At 34.7% G+C, this 21089-nt stretch overlaps 1 protein-coding gene and 1 pseudogene across 1 annotated transcript; both read left to right on the forward strand.

Moving 5' to 3' along the window:
• The window catches only part of LOC120183132, a 32334-nt pseudogene extending 11880 nt beyond the window's left edge, over window positions 1–20454 (forward strand).
• On the forward strand, window positions 8591–8945 carry LOC120183133 (60S ribosomal protein L27-3-like; the record flags this gene model as incomplete). The annotated part of the gene is made up of 1 exon (XM_039187894.1): window positions 8591–8945. A coding segment is annotated over one exon (354 nt), but the record flags the coding sequence as incomplete, so codon positions are not given.
• Window positions 20455–21089: the final 635 nt, after the last annotated feature.

A 21089-nucleotide genomic window follows, 5' to 3' on the forward strand; every position in this document is an offset into this window, starting at 1 on the left:
GCTTAAAATGTTTAGGTTAAAATCGTTGTGATGTAAATGGTGCAAGTTGGGCATGTAAAATTTCCTCTAATAATAATTATTTCAAATTAATTAATCAAAGAATTATAAACATACATATAATTATAAAAAACGATTCCATGTAATAATTCGAATTTACTTAATTTTTTTACATTAAATTCCACTATCCAAATGATTAAACGGGGTCGACACCATATTTAATTAAGATGTGGTCACAACAACTTAAGTGTCGTTAAATATTTAGTATAATCACATATTGGATCTCTGATATTTACATATTCTCTCAATTTAGTCATACTTTTAATCAATTAAAATAAATTTACCCCTTCGATCGAATAATGTCACGTGTCACTAGTATCACGTGTCATGTCACGTGTCACAATTCGGTTGAAGAACTAACTTTAAGCCAAGACCAATGTTTGGTCTAAAATAAGCAGCATGATATATATATTTTTATATTTTAGTGTATAAATATTTAACTTAAGTTCATAATATTTTATATATATTAACTCTAAAAAATATTTTTATATTAAATTATTAAATATATTTTATTATTAACTTAATTTAAATATATATATTATATTAAAATATTATGAAATTAAGATAAGAATTGAATATATTTAATAATTTAAAATAATAATGTAATATATTTAATAAAATAAGATAAAATATATAATTTTGAAAATTAAAATAATAATAAAATATATTTTTAAAAGTTTAGATAAAAATAAAATATATATTTTTAAATAAAAATAAAATATTTTTAAATTAAATTATGTAACCATATATTATGTTTTTTTGAAATTAGTGAGGAAAATTAGAAAAAAATGTAGACATAAGTAATTGATTATGTAGTTAACTAAAACATGGGTAAACTACACGAATGATCACTTTTGTTTGAGTTTTATAAACGTATGGTCATTGAATTCAAAAAACATAATATATGGTCACTTTTAGTTTCGTTTTAATGAAGATGTGGTCAATGAGACATTAACGTTCGATAGTTTATGACGCGACATGTTAGTAAAAATGTTTAATTTTTTTAACCCCTGAAATTCATATTTAAGGACCTTTTAATAAATTCTTCTTCCCTTATCTTTCTCACTTGCGCCGCCATACAGAGGACGCCAATGTCGGGGAGCGGTCATTTTCGAACTACGGCATAAATGGCAACGACGTTACCCTAAACACTAGCGTTGTAGCTATTGAACTCATTAGGATCGTCGGGGAGTAGTCATTTTTAAAAGTGACCATACACTTATAAAACTCAAACAAAAGTGACAATTTATGTAGTTTACCCATCTTTTTAACATTTGAAAGCAGATAAATATCTGTTACATATGAAAACAATGCAATTCAAATAAGATTTTAAGTTGATATTTTATAGAAAATAAAAAATGTAGTAAGAATCCAATCTCTCGTCTAAGAATTTGGTTTGGGTTGATTATTCAAAGTTTAATGTGACAACCGAATATCAGATTAGAAGGAAAAAAGAACAATACATTTTTGCAGTGCTTATTGGAGCCACCGGTGAAGCACTTATACCATATCAATGGGAAATATTAATGTTTCTTTTATTTATTAATTATTACGAAGCCAATATAAAATAATATTTATTTTAAAAATAAATTATTTAATAATGAATGTTAAAGATAGACACTATATGTTCCACAAACGTGTTTTTGTTCAACAACGGCACCTTAAAGGACTCGTGGCGAGAAGTCAAAAGAACCTTAACCAACCAAAATATTGGTTCTTTTATACTTTGGATAAATAACACCACAGACGTCTTCATTAAGCAATATGCATGCATGGATATCATACTCAAGAATAATATTAGGGAAATTTCACGTACGGCAGTTTAATATACGGCTAAAAAAAAGATATTATCAGAATTATTATTTTTTTTTAAATATTTTGGGTAGAAAATTACTTAAAACATTATTATTTCAATCAGAAATGTTATTATTGGACGATTTACCGGATTTATTAACATATATGGTAAAGCGCTACATAAAACATTATTTTTTTCTATAGGAAATGTTAAAAAACATTAATGTTTTAGGATAAAAAATAATTTTTTATGTAATTTTTATCAAAAATATTAAAAAATAATAATATTTCTAGTAACGCTTTCATTAATCATATATTAAGGTTGTCATATGAAGTTGAAAATAATACTTCCTTTCCATTTTCGTCACGTTATAAATTTTTTTTATATTCGTACATTTTTAGAATTCCTCTTTATTTAGATAATATGTCAAGACTGAACCAAACAATGAGTTGAATTTTTTTTAAAGAACCGTGAAACTTTAATATTTATTTTTTCAAAGGTGGAGTCCAATAAAATATATATATGATGCATCAATTATGTTTTGTTAAAGACTTTAACTATTAAAAATTATAAGATGGTCTTTTAATTATAAAATATTATTTTGTTAAGTCCCTCAATTATTAAAAATTACAAACTAGTCACCTGACTATTTATATGTTTCAAACTCATCATTTTTCTTTAAAAAATAATTGATGGTTTTTTAAATTGAAAGTTAACATATTGACTGAGATATGATAGTCGTTTGAGATTCTAAGATCTGATTTTATCATGTCTCAATCGGTAAACTAATGTTCAGCTTAGATTGCAGCCAATTTTTAATAAAAAAGAATAAGTTTTGAACATATAAATAGTTAAATATTCATTTTATAACTTTAATAATTTAAAGAATCAATAAAGTAATGTCCTATAATCAAAAATCATTTGTGATATTTACCCTAAAAACAATTTTTTTAAATATAGAGTATAAATAAAATATTTTTAAAATATAACGCGTTAATGTTCATGTCTAAACTACTTGGACAACCTTGGACCCCAACTGCCACGCGGTGCAGGCCGCCGACCTGCTTTCGCAAAGCAAAAGGAAACTTGGCTTTCTAAGAAACCTCCATATATTGTTCCTCTATTTCTCTCTCTATATATACGTCTTCATCCTATCTTCTACATCCAATTCTTCTTCTTCTCCAAACATCAATTCTACTCCACCCATAATCTCCTTTCAGCTTAAAAATTCAAAGGATGAATAACCACAACCAGCCATCAGCAGGTCCGTTCTCTTCTCCTTCGAAGTTATAGATTTTGGTTTCTCAGTTTTGAAAAACCCAACAATATTAACATGGTTTAGTTTCTGGTCGAATGATTGAACAGCTGCATATCCACCTCCGCCGACGTCCAGGATGGCGGAACCCTATGTGACGGCACCACCAGTTGGTTATCCGATGAGCAAAGATGAGTCCAAGCCAGGTGCGGTTGAAACCAAGTCCAGAGGTGATGGATTCTGGAAGGGATGGTAAGTACTAAGAATAATCTTCTTTTGAATCAGTGTGAATGATTATGAATATACAAGTAAATACTGATGAAAATCTGGTGTGAATTTGCAGTTGTGCAGCCCTGTGTTGCTGTTGTCTTCTGGATGCATGCTTTTGAAGCGTTATTGTATGATTATGAACACTTTGATTTGTTTGTAGACAACATAGTTGGATTGATTGTTTTATGATGGCAACTATAGGATTTGCTTTCCCCCTTCATTCTTTTGTATAAATTGGGACGCCCATTTACTTGTGTTTTGAATAAAATTATCATTATTGTGTTATTATTTTTTCAATGGTAGTTGTTTTGTCGTCACAATCCCTTTGATTTCTTGTTTTGGGACGCGTCTATTTCTCCTTCAAGCATCTGAAAATAAATAAAAAAAGTCTTTATAAAAGATTAGTTAACGCAATTAAAAAGATGAAAGGCGTTTATTCTCTATAAAGTGAGATCGGATCCAACTCATCTTATTGTCACGCCCTTAGAACTTCGACGTCTCGGAACGTGCGGCTTTAGTCGCATTCTCAGTAATTGCGGCTAAGTAAGCCTGAAAATATCCCAAACAAGGATGCTTAGAATCTCGACGGAAGCTAGACAAGAGAACTAGCACAAAATGGAAGATAAAAAAACTTTAAGAGAATAATGCTCTTATGATTTCTCAAAGTGAAGGAGTCTTGTCACGCCCTTAGAACTTCGGCGCCACAGAACGTGCGGTCTTAGTCGCCTTCTCAGTGATTGCGGCTAAGTAAGCATGAAAATATCCCAAGCAAAGATGCTTAGAATCTCGACGAAAGCTAGACAAGAGAACTAACACAAAAAGGAAGATAAGAAAGTTTTGAGAGAACAACGCTTTTATGATTTCTCAAAACTTTATATATATTTAAAAACATTTGTTTATTGATAACATACATAATTTTATATATATAGGTCAAATTCAAATCTAATAATATTTATTCTTACCATCGACTTAAGAGAATATAAAAGAAAAAAACATTAGTTGCTTGTTCAACCGGTCAAATATATTTATTCTCAAGTCCTTTGATTTTTTATTAATATGAGATAAATATAATGTAGTATATGTTTAAAGTTAACTCTTAACCACTTGATATTGAACACTCATACTCTCAATATTCATGGTTCTCGAACTCAAAAACCTAAAAGAATAATTTTTTTACAATCAAAATCGCTTAGTTGATACCATCGTCATTTTAAATCATGCAAATGTATTATCTTAGTAGAGCAATATGGGTTCGAGCGTGTTGTTATACAGTCGTGACATCATCAATGTCCTCTCTCCCCGTCCTTGAATACTCCATCATCTCAAGTAAGAACCATGGCTGAGCTTGATCAAAATGCGTGGTACATGGAATTTAAACGGATCGCACGAGAATCCAATGAAGCAACAGACTACAGAGCCAAGAACTCTCGTATGGAAGATGGATCCCTAGTAATTTACAACTCGATTCCAGCGGGTCTTAATCGTATTCTTCACAAAATATCCATGGGCCGCCTTATTTGCGGCATCGAAGTTAATGTAGTTTTTTTTTTCGCCGATCCTTTCCATTTAATTTTTTTTTACCAAAGATACAAATTTGAAACGTTGGTAATGGTCCAAAATCTCAACAATGTAGGTCTACTCAATTAAGACCCAAATATATACATGAAAAGAGCCCACTAATATCCATCCATTTTCCAAAGGCTTTAGGGTTCCCGTCGCTCGATGCGATTATATATCCACTCATTTTCCATTGAATCAATTTCGCCAATCAGATTCAGAGCAGCTGCACCCGAAGTCGCCTTGGTTAAGTTTCTTAAACCCAACAAGGCAGTTATAGTCATAGATATCCGTTTTTATCCGGGTTCTCGTTTTATTAATTTATTATTAATATTATTATTATTTTAACTATTTTATTATTAATTATTTTATTTTACAAATTTGCATGCCCAAATAAAACCCAAGCAGCCCAATACATTACAACTGCCCAACAACCAAACCTAGACCCCATTTACAACCAAGATTGGACAAGTCCTGGCCCAAACAGCCGACTCGACCTGGGGTTTCAAAACCCTAACTTCTAGGAATGTACAAAAAAATCCAATCTGATCGATCTGATCTGTTGATCCGATCCGAAAATTTAGATATCGAATATGTTTTTCAATTTTCGGATAGTTCGGATCGGGTATCCGAATTTTTTTTCAGATTTTCAGATCGGATACGGATCGATAAAAATTCAATTTCTGCTATATGGATTTTATAATAGTAGGTTTCAAATCTAGAGTTGTTTGGGCTATATGGATTCTTTCAAACCCAAGAGTGCCAAAGTTCATTTCTGCTAAACTTTGTTGTCAACCTGGTCATGTGATCAGCCAACTATTGATCTTGCACTAGTTTCGTATTTGAAACGAACACGTTCAATATCGACGCAAACCACATGGAAATTATCGAACCATAGGTCCGTGTCTATTCTGCATAACCCTGGAGCCTAACCAGTTTTACGTCGTAAAGGTTCCCAACCACCAACCACGCTCGTGGACCTGATGGCAACTTGAACCTTAGCCGTTGGTAAAGCTTGTACTTTAGGAAGACAACGAAGATTGAGATGGTAAAGCTCGAGACATACCTGCCATAACACAAAAATACATTATTCGATACCCATTGCATTACACCGTATATGTTTACAAGAGCTTCTGTGAATATACAATACTCGTATACATCAGTATTCTAACATTTATATGATGCAAAAAATGAGCATGAAAGCAAAACTACAGGGGATCAAGAGTTCAAATCAGAAGGAAGAATTTGCCAGTATACATAAATAATATTATATTTATTAAAATATTATTAGACCATTATATAATGTCAAAATCGGATTTGGATATATTTAGATATCCGATCCAAAATTTCAGATATTCAATTTTTTCAGATCGGATAATATCCAATATCCGATAATGCACACCCTACTAGCTCCCATCCAGTCGCCTCCAGTGAATTTGAGCCGTCCATCGTCTGCGCGTGTGGCACACGCGCCCTACTCTTCGTCCTCCAATCGGCGCGTGGGCTTCACCGAGCTGGCCGTCGTCATCAACCTACATCAAACAGCCACCAAAGCAACAAAAACGTTAGCCACAGTGAAGTTAATATGAGAACCCCAAATTAAAAACTACACTAAGTCCCGAAAATCCTGGATTTTACCCAAAATCATAGAAAAAATCATACCCTACCCCATAGATTTCATGATGCCATCAGCCAAACATACCATAAAACAAAAGATAAAGAACCATTCGAAGATGGGGGAGAGGGCAGAAAAAAAAGAGAAAAATCGAAGAAAAAAAACAGAAAAAAAACGAACGAAAAACAGAGAAAGCTCTCACCTTTGGTTCATCTGTCACCACTGTTGCCTCATCGGAGCCATAATACCCCGTCATCAAAAGGTAACTCTTTTACCTTGGGAGCTTGAATTCCGTTTTCTGTTTTGAGGGGAGGTTTAGTTTTGTTTGGGGTTGTTCGAAGGGAAGGAGAAGGAAGAAAGGGGTGTTGGGAAGCTTCGTTACTTCCCGTGACCTCGATCTATGGTGGCCGGAGATGGTTTATTTTCATTCTCTCGGCGCTAAAGAACCAAGTAAATAGAGAGGAAGGGGAGAGACCGGTTGATAAGGGGTTGAGGAAGGAAAGAATATGGTGTTATGAAACCCTAAAAAAGGGATTATATGTTAACCATCAAACGACTTCGTTTGTAGGGAAAGAGATTCAACGTGTTGGGGTTTGGGGTTAATTGTTTCCATGGTTCTTGATGTTTTGAAATATCACACATGTTTATGATCTGTCAAAGGGATAATTTTATTTTAGTCCTTGTTCCTTTGTAATCTTGCTTTTTAGCCATTAATGAAATTTCATCCTTTTATTTTGAGCCTTTTTGTGTTCCGTATTACATTTTAGTCCTATCTATTAAGTGTTATATCTGCTCAAGTGTTTATATTTCTGGTTGCTGATTTTGTATAGTTTTATTTTGGACTCCATATTTGTTTACATTGCATTTTGATCATTATTTGTTCATTAATGTCTTTTGGTATAATTATTTTATTACTCCTGATTTGTTATTTATTTTATTCTAGCCATTTTTTTCTGCCTAAAAGATTATTATGTATTTTATGTTTTAGGTTTCAAATGTAGTTATTATATTAGGACTTAATGTTTGGAAGTTATTGCCCATTTAATCCTCACTTTTTCGTTTTTAGTTTTTTCTAATACTTGAAATAGTTGTATGATATGTTTTGTGTTTATTTTCATTATTTATATATATATATATATATATAATATTTAATATTAGATTCTCTATCTAGTATTTGTAATTCTTCAGTTTTATCTTAACCTCAACAGGGTGTTTTGATATTTGTATTTTTTTCATCTTTACTACATCTTTATGTGTTGCATGTTCTTAGGCTCCTTGGATATACATTGTTTTGATGTTATATGTATATGTATACGTTTAGATATATGTCTTTAATCATTACATGTTTCCATATTTTGTATTTCATTCTATTTTTTTATTTTGTATTATTTTATTTTATTTTATTTTATTTTGTAAATAAATGTGAAATAACATCATTTTGTGAGGGGAATTTATGAGAAAGTCTCATAACTGTAAAGGAAGTGTTTTCCCGAAGATTGTTCATACAAAAGGGAATTCTTTATTCGAACATTTCTATAATCTAATATAATATTATAATTTTTTAAATTATATCATCTATAAAATTAAAGAAACATCATTTTGTGAGGGGAATCTATAGGAAAGTCTCATAACTGTAAAGGAAGTATTTTCTCGAAGATTGTTCACACAAAAGAGCATTTGTTATCCAAAAATTAATACTTTGTGAATAAAGTCAACTGAATATAAGGATCGTAATCTAAATATTTTTTTTGTAATTCCTAATATTTAAACACTGTATAATCGTTTAGGTACCAAAGTTTGAGCGTTGTGGGGTGTTCATACTTTTCCATACGTAATCGATTTTCGGATTCTTAAAAAAATGAATTTTTGGTAAAATGAAACTCTTTTTCTTCTTTTAAGGTTTTTGATATACCTAACTTAAAGGTCGGTGGCGACTCCAAAATCAAATTATTTTCAAAATTGAATTTCATCGTCTTTTATCGAATTAATTTTTTAAGTCTAGCGGATCCCCGAGAAAGACGTTATGACTCAAAGTCGATAAGCCGGTTGCAAAGCCGTGATCGTGAAATCCTTCGACGATGGCACACGTGACCGCCCCCATGGGCACTGTTTGGTTGCTGGGATAAAGAAGTACCCGAGCAAGGTCATCCGCAAGGACTCCGCCAAGAAAACAGAGAAGAAGTCGCGCTTGAAGTGCTTCGTGAAGATCGTAAATTATCAGCACCTGATGCCCACGCGCTACACCCAGGACGTGGACTTGAAAGACGTGGTTACCGGCGATGCGCTTCAGACCAAGGACAAGAAGGTGGCCGCATGTAAGGCCACGAAGGCGCGGTTTCAAGAGAGGTTCAAGACTGGAAAGAACAGGTGGTTCTTTACCAAGCTTAGGTTTTGAGCTTTTTGTAGTGCCTTAAAATTTTTGGACTTCATGGAAGGATTCGAATCTGTTTGGATGAGGTATTTCTGGGTTATTATTGTTTTTAATATGACGGTACATGTTTCTCATTTCTGTTAGAAATTCATGGGGGTTTTTTGGTTTACGGATCTTCAGAAAGTGAGAAATAAGTAATTGTAATGTTATAATTATTTCAATGTTTATCTGTTTTTTGTTTTATCATGGGTAAGTGAGCTGCATTCTTGGATCGTAGGCGTGCTGCAATTGAAATGGATACAAGTGATAAAAATCTCATTACGATTTCTTTTACCATGAGGAATGTGATTGGGGGTTGAAGAAGGTTGATACATCATCAACAGATGTGGATACATTATTGGAGTATCTAATAAGCCGGTGGTTGTTGTTTTGGTTAAAGAAATATGGGAAACTTATTATACTACGTCAGTGGTTACACTCAGATAGTGAAGGTACTATTTGCCTTGTACCTGTAATGAAGTTGCGGTAATACTTCCTTGTCATTGTCCTAATGGATCACTATTCATACAAGTGTTGTAAAAGATACTTATGTAGAAGAAGATGGGGAAATGAAATCTGGAACAGCATGGTTGGATGTTCATTTAGGACTGCATCACATTCAGAACCTTTTGTACTAAATATTTTGACCAATTAATTAGTACCTAGTGAATGGATGAAATTAATTTAATTTTTTTTATAATTAGTTAGTGCTCGATGAACCCATAAAATTGATTTGGGTTAACTACATGAAAAATCACTTACGTTTATGTTTTTTCTACTTTTGGTAACTGATTTCAAAAAACATAAGATATGATCACTTTCGTTTTTATTTAATTAATATGTGATCATCACGGTTAATTGCGGTTAACAATTAACAGGATATGTGGCGTGATAGTTAGTATAATCAAACATTTGATCCATGATATTTAATTATTCTCTCAACTTTGTCATACTTTTAAATAAATTTTAACATAAAATATATATTTTTAAATGAAAATAAAAATTAAATACTTTTAAATAAAATATTCTCCTAATTTGTCTTCCTTTGCTTTCTTTCAACCAAAGGGTGACTCATGTCACTCTTTGATTGATGAAAATAAATTTATTAAATAAAGTTAATCCTCTAATCGAATAGTGACACGTGACATTAGGGGTGAAAAAATTCGATTCGATTCGATTCGAAGAATTAATTTTTTCGACTTGACTCTTGAAAACTTGACTCGAATTAACTTCAAGTTGTAATTTCATAAACTCGATTCGACTCGAAAAAATTTCAAGTTCAAACCGAGTTGTAAAATACAACTCGAATAACTTAAAAATTTTAGTAATCAATGGATTGATTTTCAAGTTTGAGTCGAGTCCCTTGATTCTATATCATAATGTATATCACATATGAAAAAATATAAAGAAATACACATGTATTGTATATGGTTATAAAATATCATTTAAATTGGAATCAAATAATATCATAATATTATAAATATTTATAATTACATTTAAACATAAACTAAAAAATTTGACTCGACTCTAAAAAATTTCAAGTCAACTTTGAGTTGTAAAATATGACTCATCAACTCGAATAACTCACACTTTTTTAATCAACTCAACTCGGCTCGATCGAACGCTCACCCCTACATGGCATGACATGTGGTATCATTTGATTGGGGATTAAATTTATTTTAATTTATTAAAAGTAGGACTAAATTGAGATAATATGTAAATAACAGAGATCAAATATATGGTTATATTAAAATATTTAACTGTTGTTAACGGCAGTTAACTCGGGGCATCTTAATTAAATAAAAATAAATGTGACTTTATCTTATGTTTTATAAAATTAATGACTAAAAGTGGACAAAACATAAGTATAAGTAATTTCTTTGTAGTTAACCCAAACTAATTTAAGCAGACTTTCAAATACTATAGATACATTATTATAATTTTTTTAATTCAGTAAAATTTAAGTATTTTTGAATATATAATTAAATAATATTAAAATGAAAAAAAGGAATTTTCATTTTAATCTTATTTCCCCGATTAAACAAGGGGAAAAGTGTATCTTCGTTGGCGTGGGAGATAACCAGACCAATTTAGCCGGTCTGACTCCGACCAATCGCCATTAACCTCTAACCAGTTATAATCACAACACATTTACGATTTCCTTGATCCAAAAACTTCTTCAAAACCAACACTCTGTTGAATCTTCCGTTGAAACCTCAACGTCAAACCCTGAACCAATTTGGGTCAACACAACCGGTTCACTTGGTTCATATAATCAGATGAACCACCAAATCCAGAAAAAACCCCCAGTAAGTTCCTCTAATTCTTGCCAAAATTTACTGCTCTGATTAAAGGGTATGTGTTCTTTCTAATGCTGAAAAAAGGGTTTGCTTAAATGGATTTGAATTTGGTGCCTATATCAATTACCAGACAAAAGCAAGTTCCTGCTTGGAACCATTGTAAAGTGTTTAAAAATGGCGAAAGATTGCAAATTAAATGTATGTATTGCGGCAAAATGTTTAAAGGGGGCGAGATTCATAGGTTTAAGGAACATTTAGCCGGTCGGAAAGGTCAGGGTCCGATATGTGAACAAGTTCCACAAGAGGTTCGAGCTCTTATGCAGGATAGCTTGAATGGGGTTTTAGGAAAACCAGATAAGCAAAAAGCAATTCCCAAATTATTAGCCTGCGGTAATAGTAGTAGTCCACACGTTGCTGAGAAAGAAAATTATGCCTCCCGTGATGTTATGAGAGAGGTCATCTTACCGATTTCGGTTTTAAACACTTTGGAAGCTGATTCTGATTTGGCATTGAATGGGATAGGGGAAGTCAGTAAGGGAAGTAGAGGTAGGAAACGTCAAAGGGATCAAAGTTTGACCCCAAAGAGTGATTCTAGTGCGAAAAACGGTATTGAATTGGTTCCAATAAGGGTCGAGAATCCAGTTCATATGGCGATAGGGCGTTTCCTGTATGACATTGGAGTTGACTTGGATTCCGTGAACTCGGTTTGTTTTCAACCAATGATTGATGCTATTGTTTCTGGGGGATCTGGGACTGTACCACCCTCCTATGAAGACCTTCGGGGATGGATATTGAAGAATGTAATTGAGGAAGTAAAGGATGATATCAATAGAAACAAAGCAATGTGGCATAAGACAGGGTGTTCTATTATAGTTGAGCAATGGAGCTTGAAAAACAACAGAATTTTGTTAAGTTTTTTGGTTTATTGTCCTCAAGCAACTGTATTTTTAAAATCCATGGATGCATCCCATGCTTTGTATTCCGCGGATTATTTGTTTGAATTGCTTAAGCAGGTGATTGAAGAAGTAGGGGTGAGAATGTTGTTCAAGTAATCACTAATTGTGATGAGCAATATTTCTTGACCGGGAAAAGGTTGATGGAGTCATTTCCTTCACTTTATTGGGCTCCTTGCTTAACACAGTGTGTGGATATGATGCTTCAGGATTTTGGTAGCCTTGGTTGGATAAATGAAACAATTGAACATGCTAGATCTCTGACAAGATTCGTCTACAACCGTAGCGTGGTTCTGAATATGATGAGAAGATTCACTGGTGGTAACAACATTGTGGAACCAGCACTTACTCGTTTTGCTGCTAACTTTGCAACACTGAAAAGAATGGCTGGTCTTAAGCTAAATTTGCAGGCTATTGTAAGCTCGCAGGATTGGCTGGAATGCTCTTATGCAAAGAAACCAGGGGGTCTAGTGATGTCGGACATTGTTAAAAATAGGTCATTTTGGAATTCATGCATCTTGATTGCGCGAATAACACATCCACTCTTGCGAGTTCTAGAAATAGTTGGTAGCAAGAAGAGAGACGCGATGGGATACATTTATGCTGGAATTTACAGAGCAAAAGAAACAATTAAGAAAGAACTTGTCAAGAAAGATGAATATATGGTCTACTGGAATATTATAGATAATAGATGGGAACAACATCGGCATCTTCCTCTTTATGCTGCTGGTTTCTTCCTGAACCCCAAGTTTTTCTACAGTACTAAGGGAAATATGCACAATGGTATCCTATCGTAGGTGTTTGATAGCATAGAGAGATTGGTTCCTGATGCAAACACCCAGGACCAAATTGTCAGAGAAATAAATTTATACAAGAATGCTAGTGGAGATCTAGGAAGGCCAATATTAGTTAGAGCCCGAGATAATTTACTTCTTGGTAAGGATATCCATATATAGAGTGGAGTTTTGAAGTTTCTAGTTCTCGTTTATTGTCATTGCTACTTTTAATAAAGTTTCAAGAAAATAACCCCCTTCACATGTCTATCACAAGGTTGCCTGATTGGAAGTTAGAACTTTAGGAACTGCATCTTAGTTTTCATTTGTTATCTTTTCATCTTTAAAAGATAGTTATTGTTGGAAATCTTAGAATTAAGGGATTGAATTTTCTTCTTTATTTTTAGGAGTTAACTTAGTGTAAATATGTCTCTAATTGTAGTTCCTAATTTTTAGGGATTCTTTCCTATTTTTTGCACTAATTTTTACTTTAAAAGATGTAATCTGCTGTTAGAGAAATATCATAATAATTTTTCTCAAATCTGTTCATGGTATCAGAGCTGTAGGGATATTTCTGATCCATTATACTTCTTTATTTTTCTCCCGTGTCTTGTTTTTTCTATCATGGCAAACACTGAAAATATTTCTGATTCTGAGACTTCACAAGTAACTCAGAATGTTAACCAAGCACTATCTCACAGTGATGTTAATTCGTCCCTCACAATCACTAATCATCAATTAGATGAGAATTTTTTTTTACAGTGGTCCTAATCGGTACTCATGGTGATTCGAGGTCGTGGGAAACTAGGATATATCAATGGAGAAATTCCACGTCCTCACCTTACTGATCCTACATATGCTACGTGGGAACTCAATAATTCTATTGTCATGGCCAAGCTGATCAACTCCATGGAGAGTCACATAAGTCGAACCTACCTCTTGTTCAAGACTGCAAAAGAAATGTGGGATGCAGTAAAGGAGAACTATTCTGATCTAGGAAATGCTTATCAAGTTTTTGAAATCAAGCTAAAATTAAAAGACATTCAGCAAGGAACTCTTGAAGTTACACAGTACTACAACAACTTAAAAGTCTTATGGCAGGAACTCGATATGTACTATGAAGTGGACTGGGGTGAAGGCTTGGAGCACACCAAGTTCATGTCATATCTCAATAAAGAACGACTCTATGAGTTCCTAGCAGGGCTGAACCGAGACTTAGACGAAGTTCGTGGCCGTATTTTAGGTAGGAGCCCTCTTCCAACCATTGGAGAAGCATTTGCAGAGGTTCGGAGAGAAGAAAATCGTCGCCGAGTAATGATGGGAGATTCCAAGGAACCAAAACCTGTGACCAATATGGTCATAGTCCTACTGAATCATCTGCCCTGGTCTCAAGGGGCCCTCAATCTCAAAAAATTCGAGCAGGGAATGATTCAAAACTAAGTCGCTCAGGAGATCGACTGTGGTGTAGCTATTGTAACCGTACTGGCCACACAAAGGAAAAATGTTTCAAGCTCCACGGTTATCCCAGTACAACAAAAATTCAGAAGGAAAACAAGGCTCTTTTATCCTTGGGCAACTCATCCACTGCGACCCCTGTAACTACTGAAGCCGTTCAGGATGTTCACCTAACAAAGTTCCAACTTGAAACTCTTCACAAGTTACTCGGTGCACCAATAAGCCATGGTTCCTTGGCTATTCAAGGTATTGCTTTTAATGTTACTTCTGAATCTAGTAACCTTTCATCCTGGATTCTAGATTTGGGAGCATCCGATCACATGACAGTTAATTTATCATTATTCCGTACATATGCCCCTTGCCACAACCAATCTCGAATTTTGATAGCTGATGGTTCATACTCATCTATTACTGGAATTGGGGCTGTTCGACTCACTAAGGACTTCTCACTCGAGAACGTTCTTCATGTCCCGAATTTATCTTGTAATTTAATGTTAGTAAGTAAACTTACTGAAGACAAGACTGTTTGTGCTGAATTTTCTGCTGATGGTTGTATTATACAGGAACAGAAATCAGGGAGGATGATTGGCACTGCTAAGGTTGATGATGTACTCTATATTTGGGATGACTACAAGGACAAGAATAAAAAGAGTATTTGCTCTCTCTTCTTCAAACGAGGACACTATTATGATGTGGCATCTTAGGTTAGGACATCCAAATTTCCTGTATTTGAAGCATTTGCTCCCTATGTTATTTCGGAATAAAAAAAATCAATTCCCTGAAATGTGAAATCTGTCAATTGTCAAAACATACTCGTGTTCCTTATCTTTTGAAGCCTTATATACAATCCAAATCTTTCTCTTTGATTCATAGTGACCTATGGGGGCCAAGTCGTGTTAAAAACATCACGGGGGCTAGATGGTTCATAACATTTATTAATGACCATACTAGAGTATGTTGGGTTTACCTTCTAAAAGAAAAAACAGAAACACCAAAGGTATTCCAGAATTTTCACTCCATGATCCGAACCCAATTTGACTCAAACATACACACGCTCCGCACTGATAATGGAAGGGAGTATTTCAATTTTGTTTTAAGTCCCTATCTCTCTGAACAAGACATTATTCATCAAAGCTCTTGTCCAGACACACCTCAACAAAACGGGATCTCAGAAAGAAAAAATAGACATAGACTAGCTATTGCTCGAGCCTTAATGTTTACCATGAAAGTTCCAAAATACCTGTGGGGGGAGGCTGTCCTTACTGCATGTTATTTAATAAACCGTATGCCCTCTAGAGTTCTTAATCTCCAAACTCCTTTACATGTCCTACAAAAAAACTTTCTCCTATTTCGTGTTCCTATCCTACCAGCCAAGATATTTGGTTGTAAAGCCTTTGTACATAATCACCAACCTAATTAATCAAAACTTGATCCCCGAGCACACCTATGCGTCTTTGTTGGCTACTCATCCACACAAAAAGGATACAAATGTTACTCACCCACCTTGCGTCGCATATTTGTATCTCGTGATGTCACATTTTTTGAAACCGACCCTTATTTTTTTGTCACTCATCTTCAAGGGGAGACTCTTAGTGAAGATGAGACTCTTCATACTCTTCTTATTATACCCCCTGAGCCTATCCTTAGCACCATTGTCACACAAAATTCTAAGGGTGACTCTGTCCTCATAACACCAGATTTGAGTGTTCCTCTGGAGAGAGAAATGAATTTTCCAGCGATGAAATCCCCATTGGAAGTAAGCTTAAACAACCTAATCCTTCTGAGAAACCCCAGCTCTGTGTTTTAAAAGGCGCGAGGCGCTCCAAGGCGATTAGCTACCCGAAAGCCTCAATTTTTGAGGCGCTTTGAGGCGAGGGATTCACGTACGCGAGGCGCTTAATTTTACAAAACATTTGTAAATATTTTATAACCATATCTCAAACACAAAACAACTTAATAATTAACTTAATAAGCAAAAACACCAAGAAGCATATGTCATATTGTATCTCAAAAAGACAAATAAAAAACATCATCAATAATCAAAATGTCTAAAACTCATCTTCATCATCATCGTCATCAACATCAATCCCAAGCAGCTCCTCCTCCCCATCATCTTCGGAAAGTCCAATATCTTGTTCTATCTCTTCATCGTCTTCATCAATCAAATTTAGTCCAGTAGGACCTTCTACGAGTGGAGGTTTGGGCAACACCCTTTCCTCTATCTCTTGATGACTTGATGTAGATGTTCTTCTAGTGGAATAAGTAGCTTGAGATGCCCCGGAAGCTTTAGCAACAGCATACCATGTTAAATCATCTCCATCAAAGACAAAGTCGTCCTCCTCACCATCTTCATCGTCCATATGGCCCATCAACCACTCGTTGCTTTCATCTATTTCCTTCAAAAGAATAGGATCTGTGGTGTCCTTTCTTTGATATCTCCGTCGCAAAGCACAATTAAACTTGGCATACACCATGCCATTTAAACGACTTTGTGCCAATCTATTTCTTCTTTTTGAATGAAGTTGTTGAAAAACGCTCCAGTTCCTCTCGCAACCCGTAGCACTACAAGTTAGGCTAAGAACTCGGATTGCAAATTTCTGTAACTCCGGTGCTGAGGCTCCATATACAAACCACCAATCCGCTATTAACATATAAAATAAATCAAGATTTAATTTTGTGAGGTATGATATATATATAATATATATATATAATATACTGTTGTGTAAAATAAAGCAAGATTTAATTTTACACAACATCAATGATTGTTTAATCCGTAATATAAATAAATTAATCTTAATTTCCAAAATAAAAATAAGACTCATGAATATTATTTTAGTGTAAATTATATTATATAGTTTTTATACTATAAAAAATAACCTCGTAAGCCATCATTTAATTTTTTTAACAAGATAAAAACTGTTAATTTATTAAAAATAAAAAAATTAAATTATAATAAAATTTTTAATCACAGCCGTTTAAAATATAAAAAAATTATAATTACAATCGCAAATTAAAACACATGACAATTAATATTTTTTTATAATTATTAACCCTTAACATCACACAGATTATATAAGAAAAACATTAAAAAATTAATTAAATAGACTCGAATAAAATATACGAACAGATTTGGTGTGAATCACCATCTTTGAAACAGAGTTACCCAGATAAATCATTACCACTTTTTTTTTATTTTTGCTTTTAGTATTCTCGCTCTCTTCCATCACAATCCCGGTAGGAGGCACTAGGGGTTCGGCTTCTGGTCTCTTGAAAGTGAAACCAACAGTTCCTTGTGCGTGGGTTCCCCTTCTTTGCTTTTAAAGTATCAGCAACACTACGAATCTAAAAAATGGAGTCTCCCCAATCTCAACAACAGCAACAACCAAAGAAGAGAGGTCGAAAACCCAAGCCAAAGGACGAGAAAGAACAACAACAGCAAAGCGCTGCTAAAATGAAAGAAGGAAAGAAATGGGTCATTGTACGTGAATCGCCAAAAGCATCGCCTCGTCGCCTCTCGCCGCCTCTGACAACTGAATCACCGCCTCATGTACTCGCCGCCGCCTTGGTGGTCGGAGGCTTTCTTCTAAACGCCTCGCCTCGCCTAGCGCCTCAAAGCGCCTCAGGCGCGCTTTTTAAAACACAGCCCCAGCTACGGCCTCCAGAAATCATTGTTTATTCTCGGAAACATTTTCCTCCTAAAAACGACACAGCAACAGTGCCAAATTCATCCAACTCCGAGGACTGTCCTGTTTCAGATCAGTCTCCTAGTTCGTCGAATATGGATCTTCCTATCGCTGCTCGTAAAGGCACAAGAGCTTGTACTCAGCATCCAATCTCTCGGTTTGTATCCTATGGAAATTTATCTAAGGCTTACAAAACTTTTGTAATTAATATTGACAGTGTAAAGACTCCAAGAAATGTGAAAGAGGCTTTGGAATCAACCGAATGGAGAAATGTTGTTTTTGAAGAAATGAATGCTCTAAAAAATAATGGGACATGGGAAGTTACAGATCTGCCAGAAGGGAAGAAAACCGTGGGTTGTAAATGGATTTTCACCACAAAAATCAAGCCTGGTGGGAGTATTGATCGGTACAAAGCCTGGCTTGTGGCAAGAGGCTTTACTCAAACCTATGGTCTCGACTATGATGAGACGTTTGCCCCCGTTACAAAGCTGAATATTGTTCGAGTGTTACTTTCCTTAGTTGTCAACCTTGATTGGCCCTTAACACAACTTGATGTAAAAAAATGCATTCCTCAATGGAGACTTGAGCGAGGAAGTATACATGGACTTTCCACCGGGCTTTGAAGAAGAAAAAGAGCGAGTATGCAGATTAAAGAAGTCACTATACGGACTAAAACAATCCCCAAGAGCTTGGCTCAGCCGGTTTGCCAAGGCTATGACCAGCAGGAATTACACCCAAGGGCAAACAGATCATACACAATTTTACAAACACTCGGGAGGTGGGAAATACTCTATTCTTATCGTCTATGTTGATGATATTATTCTAACAGGGGATGATTCGAGTGAGTTGTTGAAACTAAAAGACTTCCTCAACACAGAATTTGAGCTTAAAAATTTGGGGAATCTCAAAGACTTCCTCAGCACAGAATTTGAGCTTAAAGATTTGGGGAATCTCAAATACTTCCTTGGCATGGAAGTAGCACGGACTCGGACAAGCATTTCTATTTCCCAACGAAAGTATGTTCTTGATTTATTGGCTGAAATTGGCATGCTAGGTTGTAAACCTGTCGAGACCCCAATGGAGTTCAATTCTAAGCTAGGCAATGATGATGATGGGGAAGAAGTAGACAGAGGGAGATACCAGCGACTCGTGGGAAAACTAATTTATCTATCTCACACCCGACCTGATATTGCATTCGGTGTGAGTGTCATCAGTCAGTATATGCATGCTCCAAAGGAAAAACATTTGGAGGCAGTTTACAGGATGCTAAGGTATTTGAGAGGAACACCGGGTAAAGGTCTTCATTTCAAGAAAAACACCAGCCGTGACATAGAACTTTACATTGATGCTGATTGGGCAGGATCAGTGAGTGACAGACGATCTACAAGTGGTTATTGTAGCTATGTGTGGGGCAATCTTGTGACATGGAGAAGTAAAAAACAGTCCGTTGTGGCTCGTAGCAGTGTAGAGGCAGAAGTGAAGGAATTTGGTTACAAAGATTAATGAAGGAACTTAAAGTATCCTATGTTAAACCTATGAAGGTATATTGTGATAATCAAGCTTCTTTCAGTATAGCACATAACTCAGTTCATCACGATCGTACTATACATGTGGAGATAGATCGTCATTTCATCAGAGAGAAGGTAAATTCAGGAGAAGTTTGTATCACCTATCTTCCTACTAAGCGACAAGTTGCAGACTTGCTAACTAAAAGTCTGAGTAAGAATGTGTTTGAAGATTTTATTGGCAAGCTGGGATTGATAAATATCTACACACCAGCTTGAGGGGGAGTGTTGGAAATCCTAGAATTAAGAGACTGAATCTTCTTCCTTATTTTTAGGAGTTAACTTAGTGTAAATATGTCTCTAATTGTAGTTCCTAATTTTTAGGGATTCTTTCCTATTTTTTGCACTAATTCTTACTTTAAATGATGTAATCTGCTGTTAGAGAAATATCAGAATCATTTTTCTCAAATCTGTTCAGTTATGGTATGATTTTTATAGGTCTATGACATGCTTTATAAGAGCTTATCTGTCTTTTTCTTAATGCAGACCATTATGTATCTAAGTTACAAATTGGGATAGTGATCTAATCTCATTTTCTTCATATTCATCCATATTATTAGGTGAATGGTGGTCTATATACGGTGGAGGCTGCCCAAATTTGCAACAGTTGGCCATCCGCATTCTCAGTCAAACTTGCAGTTTAATTGGGTGTAAGCCAAATAAGATTTCCATAAAAGAAATACATGACAAAAGAAATATTCTCGAGCGTCAAAGACTTAGTGATCTTGTCTTTGTTCAATACAATTGGTATCTGAGACAAATGTAAGTCTAAAACACCAACACTACAATAATTTGGAAGTTTACAGTAACTGGATGATAAAGAAATGTTGAGTTTCAACTAGTTTCTTTTGCTGGGTTCTTAGAAACCAAGAAAAGCATGCTGTGAATCCTCTCTCATTAAACAACAAAGATATTCTTGAAGATTGGATTGCCGATACGGAGGTATACCCTGAAGATTATGAGAATTCAGATTGGATGTCACTTGATCCCCCAGTTGATAACAGAACACCTTTAGCACCCCCAGGTGAAGAAACCGAAGACATCTTGGGCACAGGTACATACAGTTGGATGTATTTTTTTACTCATTGGTGAAGATGATAAACTCATAATTGTGGCCTATGTGCAGGGCTTACAGATTTAGACATTTTCAATGGATTGAAGGGGGTCAAAGAGGAGATATGAAGATGATGCTATGGTGCACCAAAACAGTTAAAACTCTCACCTAAGAAATATGTAGAAAGAAAGTTGCTACAGTTCTCGGAATAACTAGCAACGAGTTTAGGAAATTTTCTCCCTGTAAGGTTGAGAAAACTACTTTAAAGTCTAGTTTTCCGCACATGACCAAAGCTGTAGAATGATGGAAATAATTCTTTATCAAAGAATGCGGTTGTAATTTAAGGT

The sequence above is a fragment of the Hibiscus syriacus genome, unplaced genomic scaffold (genome assembly GCF_006381635.1).
Source record: "Hibiscus syriacus cultivar Baekdansim isolate YM2019G1 unplaced genomic scaffold, ASM638163v2 tig00112738_pilon, whole genome shotgun sequence".
In the NCBI taxonomy this organism is placed as follows: Eukaryota; Viridiplantae; Streptophyta; class Magnoliopsida; order Malvales; family Malvaceae; genus Hibiscus; species Hibiscus syriacus.